The sequence below is a fragment of the Bombina bombina genome, chromosome 4 (genome assembly GCF_027579735.1).
Source record: "Bombina bombina isolate aBomBom1 chromosome 4, aBomBom1.pri, whole genome shotgun sequence".
Classification (NCBI taxonomy): domain Eukaryota; kingdom Metazoa; phylum Chordata; class Amphibia; order Anura; family Bombinatoridae; genus Bombina; species Bombina bombina.
The window spans coordinates 979,802,909-979,813,432 of record NC_069502.1 but is presented as its reverse complement, the minus strand read 5'-3'; the positions used below and the strand labels follow the sequence as shown (position 1 = coordinate 979,813,432).

At 45.3% G+C, this 10,524-nt stretch overlaps 1 protein-coding gene across 2 annotated transcripts; it reads right to left on the bottom strand.

The window, feature by feature from the left end:
* Nucleotides 1–1,786: 1,786 nt before the first annotated feature.
* LOC128657639 (uncharacterized) lies at nt 1,787–9,064 on the bottom strand. Of its 2 annotated transcripts, XM_053712026.1 has the most exons (3): nt 7,044–9,064; nt 4,384–4,544; nt 3,438–3,594 (listed from the first exon to the last, which is right to left on the bottom strand). In XM_053712026.1, the coding sequence occupies exons 1-3, from the start codon at nt 8,878–8,880 to the stop codon at nt 3,577–3,579; spliced, it is 2,016 nt and encodes a 671-aa protein (XP_053568001.1). In that variant the 5' UTR covers nt 8,881–9,064; the 3' UTR covers nt 3,438–3,576. The 2 variants fall into 2 exon arrangements, with proteins under 2 accessions (XP_053568000.1, XP_053568001.1); XM_053712025.1 differs by lacking the exon at nt 4,384–4,544 and having other exon boundaries at nt 1,787–3,594; nt 7,044–9,061.
* Nucleotides 9,065–10,524: the final 1,460 nt, after the last annotated feature.

Here is a 10,524-nt window from a genome sequence, read left to right as displayed (position 1 = left end):
TTTTTAAGGTCAAACCAATTAATAATTGCAACTTCTTAAACAATATAAATACTTATTAACTTATATTATGCTGTCATTATTTTGTATTGGTCATCTATTTTATAAACATGTGAATGTATATTCTAGTCTGTTTTATTAAGACTTTAAAAAAAAAATTATATATATATATATATATATATAAACACCAGAAATAGTATTTTTATATATATAAAAGGGAGGATAAACGCTCTTAAAGGTTCAGATGTTAACCAGTGTACACAGTTGCTGATATTCTTAATTCCGTTTCCTAGAGGTTGTTGAAAAGCTCCATCTTGTATTTTTATGATTGTTAATTCTTGTCCTTTTTTGGCAGAACACAAAAGTTACTGGAAGCATCTTGTGTCTGTCAGACAGAGGGATAGATCACATTCCAATTGTAAATTTGAAAACTGTTAGCAAAATCAAAAATCTTTAGAGAGGTAAAAGAAATGCTGTTGTTAAAAGGATATTAAACTCAGTTTGTTTATAAATATAAGGTGTATATTCACAATTATCCAGTGTCATACAAAAAAAACTACATAAGAAAAGTTTTAAAGTATTAAAAACTGTAATATTGTTAGCAACATTTGCAGGACTTTCATACTGCAGAGCAGACCACGGACACAATCCTAGATAAGGCTGGTTGTAATCCATGTTTCTGGTTCCTTCCTCACTACAGCAGTATGCAATCCAGGTCTCCACTCCAGTTCCCTTGAGTGAGGGGGGAAAAAAAACAATTTCCATCTGGAAATTATAGCAATATTAAACAAAATAAATAATGAATTGACATTTTTCTACCAGTTTAATTAAACATTATATAAGGATTTTATATGAATTGAAAGTCAATATTAAATTATTATGATAATTATTATCAAATGTACTTTGTTTTCATTCTTTTGTTTAATGAAATATGAAAAAAAAATCGTTCTTTTGGTATTTTTTTTTTAAAAAAGCAGGAATGTAAGCTTAGGAGCCGGACCATTTTTACTTCATCATCCAAAAATGGTCAGGCTCCTAAGCTTACATTCCTGCTTTTTAAATAAAGATACCAAGATAACAAAGAAAATTGATAATAGGAATAAATTAGAAAGTTGCTTAAAATTGTATGCTCTATCTGAATAATGAAAAAAAAATTAGGTTTCATTTCCCTTTAAGAGAATACGAAGAAGGTTTAAGAACGTGTCCTGTATAGTTTTTAGCAACAATGCGAAACAAATACATTTAAACATGTATCTTTTAATACAGTCCTAGATGCATGCATTTATATAGGTGATGCTAATGTCCCTTCAAGGAACATTATCACATTGATCACTTGATATAAAACATAAGATTTAAAAACAAGTATATCAAAGCCCAGATTATTTCATAATAAACTATGCTTTGCCCATACTTTAAATATATAAGATCGAAACCCTAATTACAAATGTATTACATTTAAAAGGACATAACCTTTGAAAAATAAATTTGCAATTATATGATTTTTTTTTATTTTGGTTCATTTCATTCTAAAAGACTGTTATATCAAACAAATAAATGGTTTCATACATATTTTATAGCTATATAAATGTCTCCATGTACATTTTGGGCATTGTTAATGCTATTTCTGTTTTTGTTGTGATGTAAAAAGTTTTTTTAAAAATAAACTTTAACCTAACCATTAAGGGATTAAATGCTTACCGGATCCTTCTTCACAGAGGAGAGGATTTAACATAACTTAATTAAATAACTATGTACATGAGAATGTAGTGCGAAATAACCACAGACAAACTTTTTATGGGAAAAATTTTGTGACCGTCACAGGCCATAAAATTTTATTAACCTAACAAACTAGATAGAACTGATAGAACTGAAAATATATATGGCGGCATAGAGATCAGCTACCCAGAACAGCAGGAGATCACCGGCCCAACGGGAACAGCAGCAGAGGAGTCTCTGCCCTAAGGAGATGACGCTGAGGGGTTGCAGAGATCACGTGACCATCCCTCAAAAGGGAGGAAGGAGGGTTACCGTCACGTGCACGTGAGGGCCTACCCTCCTCCCCGGAAGTCTGGCCATCACTCACCCCTAGCGACCTTCTCCTGCGCAACCGGACCGAGGATCTCCCGCCGCCAGGGTGAAAGAAGATCTTCCACCTAGATAAGGATTCCCTGTTACCAAGCCGTGTAAACCGCATAACAGGGAGAGGAGATCCATATCCTACAGTAATGGCTTATTGGGCCTAGGGTGAGTAGCCATAGCCCTGCCATTAAGGTGCCGTCGAAAATACAACATCATTAAAACATTACAAAAGGGGAAGGGAGGGAGGGAAAAACTGCTTCAGCCAGGATCCGGAGAAGAAGAGGAAGTTGCAAGGGAGAACTTGGCTTATCTACTGGTAAGGAGGGGCCTACCCTAAATTGCAACAATGTTGCACCCAGCACCTTCCCTCTCTCTTCTAACCCACTCTCCTACAGCCTTAACCCTTAGACTGCTCCAGGCTTATACTAAGCCCTACACTGCATTAAGGGATTAAATGCTTACCGGATCCTTCTTCACAGAGGAGAGGATTTAACATAACTTAATTAAATAACTATGTACATGAGAATGTAGTGCGAAATAACCACAGACAAACTTTTTATGGGAAAAATTTTGTGACCGTCACAGGCCATAAAATTTTATTAACCTAACAAACTAGATAGAACTGATAGAACTGAAAATATATATGGCGGCATAGAGATCAGCTACCCAGAACAGCAGGAGATCACCGGCCCAACGGGAACAGCAGCAGAGGAGTCTCTGCCCTAAGGAGATGACGCTGAGGGGTTGCAGAGATCACGTGACCATCCCTCAAAAGGGAGGAAGGAGGGTTACCGTCACGTGCACGTGAGGGCCTACCCTCCTCCCCGGAAGTCTGGCCATCACTCACCCCTAGCGACCTTCTCCTGCGCAACCGGACCGAGGATCTCCCGCCACAAGGAAGCATTTTAATGGTACCCTTGCCGCCAACGCACAACCCGATTTACAGGAGGGGTAACAGAGCTCTCTGAATGTCCCCTATGAATAAATCCAGCCCCACATCAGAAAGGTGAACTTTATCCCTTCTATATAGCTCGGTTCTATCAGCCGAAATGGCTTCGTGCCGTACCACGAAGCCACCTGACCCAGTGACGGTTTTCGCTACAGACGCATTGATCTTCTTCCTAACCCGGTATGCCGCCGTATGGGCCGACATATGCCTCCAGTGGAGACGGGGTATTATATGGGACCACCCTATCATGACCCCCGGGATGCGTACTCTTAGCCACCCAATGTCTGCCTGCATAACCTTAATCAACTGTAAAACTGGTATGGCCCCCACATCGTTACCCCCTAGGTGAAGAATAATAATGTGAGGCTTCCCCCAGCGTACCAGGGCCCCAGATATGGTTCCTGCTAATTGGGGCCAGCACATCCCCCTATCACCCAACCACCTAACGGATGCCTTGTTGGAAGGGAGACCTAGGGATTGGCCAAATGGGAGGGACGCACAGCGTAGGGAGGCCCAGTGGACAAAGGAGTGGCCCACAATCCAGATTCGCTTCACCCCGGGGGTAGTGCCTGTGGAGACAAACATTTTAGTATCCTGAATTAACATCTAAACATTAAACAATTGGACGGACATAGGTTCTGAAACAATTGGACCGCCAACGCCCAATACGTTTTATGTCCTCGCACGAGGAGCCCGCTTGCGCAGCGTTAGTCGCGGCCCCTATGCGAAAAGAGTGCGGGGGCCAGTCTGCTAGCGTCCAGCCCCGCCTGGACTGCCGCCAATTTTAGGACCCTACCGAACTGAAATTTGGAAAGGGATCTGCCGTCCGCATGGACCAGGAATTGCCCCGGGCCAGGCGGCCTTTGAGCCAGGTAAAGATTAACGCAGTTAACCGGGCAGCATGCGCTGTTCACCTGAGGGTGAACGGGGATCCAGGTTCCCTTACCTTCCTGATCTGTCTTTGATCGCGGCAGAAAAAGAAGTAAGGAATCAGGGGCAGCTCTAACATGTTGCAATTGTATACCTGCCCCAGACGCCTGCTTGGAGGGTGCTACTACCTCACTAACTCTAAGAGCGGCGGCAAAGGCCAGATTAAACGCAGTTTTGAAGAGTAGGGCTTCAAAATCTGATCTACAGACCACGTCGAGCGCCAAGAGCAAACGCTCCAGGCGGTCGCGGGTGATGGGTTCGCGCGTGTCTATTTTCCGCTGCTGCGATCTGCCCCAACCCTTGATCACCTGCCTAATAAAAAAGGAATTGGTTGGGTCAGGAATGGCTAATGCCCTATAGAAAAATGAGAGGGCGGCCAATTTGGATTGTATTGCCCCCTGACGGGCCCCAGAGGCATGCAAACTCACCAGCCAATCATGTAAGTTGTCCCTAGACCCCTGAGCAGCGTCGGCTCCCCTGGACGCACAGAAATTGTCCCATTCAGACCACATGCGGGCATAGGCGTGCCAAGTGGATGGTGCTAAGGAGGAGCGGACCAACGGCAGTAAGGCTATCCAGGAAGGACGAGCTGCCAAAGGAAATCAGGACAGCGTAAGCCCACGGCTGCAGCTGTGGGGGCTAACTTGCGAAATGTCGCCCATTCGAATCGTGACAGGGCGTCAGCTACAACATTGTCGACGCCCGGGACATGACGGGCCTGGAACTGGATGTTAAGGTCCAGACAGCGCAACACCAGGTGGCGCAGCAAGGTAATGACCTTTGCTGAGGTGGCTGACAAGTTATTGATCGCAAAGACCACACTGATGTTGTCTGTCCAGAACACAACAGTCCCGTTCGACAACTTCCCACCCCACAGCTCGACCGCCAAGACCACGGGGAATAGCTCCAGGAGAGTCAGGTTTCGAGTAAGGCCCGCCGGGGCCCAGGACTCCGGCCAGGGCTCCGCGCTCCACTCTCCCTGGAAATAGGCCCCGTAACCGTGCGATCCAGCTGCGTCAGTGAAAAGGTGCAGTAACTGGCTAGACATGGGAGGGGTACGCCAGACCCGAATCCCGTTAAATCGCGTGAGAAACTGTTCCCAGACTACCAGGTCAGCCAGCAATTCACTCCCTAGGGTTATCTTTGATTTCGGGTTTGACCTACCACTAAGCTGTCTTTCCAGTCTACGGTTAAAAACCCGACCCATGGGGATAACTCTGCAAGCGAAATTAAGCAAACCTAACAGGGATTGTAACTGTTTCAGGGAAATAACTGCATTAGAGACTGCCGCTCTGACCGCCTCAAGCATGCCCTGAACTTTATCAGGTGGCAACCTACAGAGCCGAGCCTGGGTGTCGATTTCGATTCCCAGGAAGACTAAACAGGACGCGGGGCCTTGCGTTTTGTCCTCTGCTAGGGGCACCCCGAAATGTCTCATGACGCTGCGCATGATGTTCATTGTGGATAAACAATCATCGGAGCCTGCCCTCCCTACAATGAGAAAATCGTCCAGGTAGTGTGCTATGGGATCGCTGCCCACTTCTGAAGCTACGACCCAATGAAGGAAACTACTGAACGCTTCAAACAAGGCGCATGACAAAGAGCAGCCCATGGGCAGGCAGCGATCCACGTAGTACACACCTGCAAACTTACAACCCATTAGATGGAAAACTGAGGGGTGGAGTGGAAGAAGCCTAAATGCCGACTCAATGTCTAGTTTCGCCAATAGAGCACCATGACCCGCCCTCCTGACCAGGTCTAGTGCGCTATCAAAGGATTGATAGCGCACCGAGCTGAGTTGGGGGTCAATGGCATCATTGACTGAGCTACCTTTTGGGTACGACAGGTGCTGAATGAGGCGAAACTTCCCTGGCTCTTTCTTGGGAACCACCCCCAACGGGGAAATGACCAAATCAGGTAAAGGTGGGGCAGCAAAGGGGCCCGCCATTCGCCCTAAAGTCACTTCTTTATTAATTTTATCCCTCACTACTTGGGGGTGTTGGTATGCTGAAATAAGGTTCCTATTAAATCTCTTACCCTTGATTTGCCTAAATGTGGGGATATGAAAACCAAATGAAAAACCCTCCCATAACATACGTGCCGCCGCCTGGTCTGGGTAAGCCCACAACCATGGTGCCATGGCATGTACATTAATTGGCGTTTCCGCCTTTCTGGCCCAAGTTTGCTGAAGGGGGCTTATTGGCCTGGTCCCTTCGCTTGATGCAGTCACTGCCAGGGTGTGGACCAGAGCAGTACCTGCAGACATGTCTGAAGGTGCATGCGCTACCCTTGTCGCATTTTTTGTCCTGGAAGGGCCAGCAGGTTCCCCCCCGTTTCCTGCTTCTGGTATTGCGAAAGGACTGCTGCGCTGATTGCTGAGTTGAAGTTGCAGCAGCGGGTGCACCCCCTTTTGGGTCCATTCGCTGCCACAACTGGTTATCAGTAGAGTCAAATGTCAGGGAAGGATTTCCTGCCATTTTCCTCCTGAACTCAGCATCATATTCCCTCCACACACCTTCACTGTGATTACGCTGAATCCAGTGAATAGTGTCCGTGTATTTTAGGATAGGCAAACTCTGGGAGGGGTACTTTTCGATATAACAGGAGGAAAAAACCCTGAAGCACTGGAGCCACTCATCAAAAGTGTCTGGGCGTTTAAATTTTTTAGGCCCTGTTCCCTCAGCGCTCTTCTCTCTCTGCCTATACGCCTCCACCGAAAGGTCAAATATATTAACATATTTTCCACGGTGGATTCTACTGACCACCTTTTTGCGCAGGTGTCTATGCAATGAGTATATTTTTCCTGGGCTTGCGTCCCCGTAAAGGGCTGCTCGCCTTTCGGAGATGGCCCTGGTAGGGAGAGGTTCAGCTGGCACCTCTGTAGATGGGTTTTGCGGGGCGGGGTTACTGGCGCTATCCTGCTTAGTATCTGGCTTGACCCCCCTCTTTAAAATTTTCTTAATCATTCTAAACATTTTCTTCTGACCTGCCCCTTGTAAACCCAAGGAAGAGTCAGTCTCAGACCCTGAGTCAGAAGAGGATGAGTCAGAGGAAGAAAGGTCATTGTGTGTAAATAAAGCATTCTCACCGTGACTAATGGCAGGAGGTCCCTGACCCATGCTGGAAACGGGCTGGCCTGCTGGCTGGTTTTGGAGGGCGAGTCCTGAAGACCCTTGCTGTGCAGTGGAAGTGGTGGCTGCTGCTCCTGCTGTAATGCTGCCTGGTACTCCTGCATCCGCCCCACTCATGACTGTGGCAGTGTTGGTCCGTGTTTTTGCTGCACTTTGTGATCCAATTGCCCCCTGCAAAAGAGAAAGAATTTGGCGAGCACTTTGCCCAATGGATGTGTCTGGATTATCAGTAGCAAGGGGTGGATGAGCTATATGAAGTGGTGTATGAAATCCCTGACTCACTGACTGTCCATTCGCAGATGTCTGAGCATTCACACCCTGCTGGTCTACAATAGGGTTATGGCATGCCTGGCTTATTGATTGTGCATGGTTTAATGAGTGTGCATGAGCGCCCTGCGTGGCTGCCATGGGGGAGTGGATACCCTGATCAAGGGGTTGTACTCCTTGTATGCCTAAAGTAATGGGATGTTGTAGCTGGCTTAAAGATTGCACATTCGCATTATGTATGCCAACCAGGGGTGTATTATATCCCTGAGGAGCTGCTTGTACGTTCACACCATTCAAAGCCGCATTCACACCAATGGGGGATGGTAAATGATGAGATGGTAAATGATGCTCAATGTTTTGATTAACATGCATACTTTGAACATTGCCTTGATTCACATGCAGGCTATTATTAGACACAATATCATGCGGCTGAGCGGCCGCTTGCACTAAACCACTATCAGCCCTGTGTGGGTTAATAATATCGGGAGCGGCCTGCTGAACGGCATTTGCGTTATCTCCCATTTGTATAAACTGTAATGGCCTCATTGCCCTGGAAGGGTTAACTCTGCGTGTCCCCCTACCCCTATCACTGGCTATCTGCCTGGTACTACCTCTTATGATGGAGCGACCCCTTTGATGCCCCTGAGGATTAACATTCAAATGTGCCGTTCGCTTGCGCAGTTTGCTTGCGCTGCTAATGCCCCTCCGACCCCCCACTGATAACCCGCCAACGGCCAAGGACGGCTCTCGGTGCTCACCTGCAAGTGGCGTTGCCCCGGGAGCCGATGTCCTTGTGACCGCGCGGGAATCTGCCAAGCCGGAAGTGCCGATGTCCGCTTCCGGTGACGTCACTAACATGGCGTTGACACCGGAAGTCGGACCCGGACCACGCGGCTGGCGAAGGAGATCGCTAGGCCCCGAGGGGAGCAGCATAGGCCCTGAGATGGCATGGGCCTCGGGTATGGTGCGACCAGGGGCAAGTCCGGGTGTTGAGGGCTGAGGGGCCATGTTCCGGCCGGGCTGGGGACCGCGTGTTGCCACGTGTGGTGCCTCAATGAGAGGTGTGAAAGGGCGATGCCTGCTGGGGGTAGTTAAAGCAGGATCCGGATCCTGACTAGAAGGATCAGGAGGGAAAACAGCTGGTGTGACACTGGGCCCTGGGGAGGCTGCAGCCATAGCGGATATTATGTTTTTCAATAGGTCAGAAACTGCTGACATAGCAGCAGGGGGTACAGCACTTAAAAATGAGGCCTGTACACTATCAAGAGGTAAATTAGCCTGCTGGGTCTGCAATGCTTGAGGTCTGGGGGATTCCTGAGCTAACTCAATATCAATAGGTCCCTGCTCTTCCACATTATGAACCTGGGCTGACACAACAGTAGTATATTGAGTTGGGGGAATGATATCTAAATCATCCTCAGAAATAGATTGAAAACTTATCTTTATTTTTTCTTTTGCAGGTGCAGGAGGTTCCTGTTCCGACTGGTAACGTCTGGGAGGCAGAGTAGAACGCCTGGAACGATGCATAGCTGCACTGGTGATGACAGAACTGCTAAGAAAAAACTGCTTCAGCCAGGATCCGGAGAAGAAGAGGAAGTTGCAAGGGAGAACTTGGCTTATCTACTGGTAAGGAGGGGCCTACCCTAAATTGCAACAATGTTGCACCCAGCACCTTCCCTCTCTCTTCTAACCCACTCTCCTACAGCCTTAACCCTTAGACTGCTCCAGGCTTATACTAAGCCCTACACTGCATTTCTTGTTTGTTTATTGTCAAAGTATTTTCAAATAATTATATTATGAATTGACTGTATTTTTTTAATTTGAGAACAATTTATCAACATTCATCTAGGAAAAAATATAAACTTGGGACATTTTTAATTTATTAAAACTGAATACTTGGGGGCCGATTTATCACGGCCTGAATGGGGCTATATACCCCTGTTTCCGCTTCTCCTTAACTCGTACGCCTCCTCTGAGGCTGCGGACATCAATCCGCCTGATCAAATATGATTGGGTTGATTGACACCCCCTGCTAGCGGCCTATTGGCCACGAATCTGCAGGGGGCGGCATTGCAAAAGCAGTTCACCATACGCAGTCGGCATTCAGCGATTTCAGGCGGACATGATCCGCTCCAGCGAATCGTCTCCGTCCTACAAATGATAAATCGGCCCCTTGGTATTGTTTTTAGTTTCTTTATTTTTCTTTTATTATTATGTGGCATTTAACAGGTATGTATTTTTGTTTAATTATTTATGTGTTATTTCTACAAGGTATTTATTTTTTGTGATACCATGTATAGAAATTGACCAACTCCAAGCCATGTTCCTCAGAATTTCATAAAACTAGAATATGCTAGTAATGTAGATTAATAGTGGATATATACACACACATGCCGCTGCATACATGTATATATGCATTTATATTGTTCAGCAAAAAAGAAACAAAATACATTAACAAGACATAAAAACATTAATGAATTTATATAATACGATAATATGGTACAGATCATCAGTGGAGTTTTGATAATATAAGGAGATCTCCAATGAAGTTTGCAAACAAGTTTCATTCCAGAACATATCAGGGCTCAGTAGAATTAGTATTAGTGGTAGAGGGAGCTATTTTGGATCAAAATCTAAGTGTTCTTTTAGATTGTGAGGACAAATGAACTATTATTGTTTTATCAATAGATAATTATATATTTAACATGCAGTAAGGGTTATCTAGTTTTGGTGATTAGCATCACAGGTTGGCCAGGTGATCTTTATAATATTAGCAACAATACAGAAGACACTGCCGTGAACTCTAGTTAGTGTAAACATTTAGCAGTTATCAGGAAGTAACCATCATTCACAGGAAAAGAATACACAACTCCCAGAAAAAAAACAGAAGTAACATGAAAATGGTACATAATGTCCCAGCATATCTGTTAAATTGGGTTGTATACTCAGTAGAACTGTTTGTTATACTTCAGCCTCTCATTTGTAAAAGGCACTCTTGTTCCTAAAGTATTAACTCTTTTCTTACTATAGAAGCCAGGGATCAAACCCATTTAAATTATTTTAATATTTGTTTTTTCAGAACAGCTTTAAAAACCTTAAAGAGACAGTCTACTTCAGAATTTTTTCATTTCCCAGTTTTGCATAACCAATACGGTTATATTAATATACTTT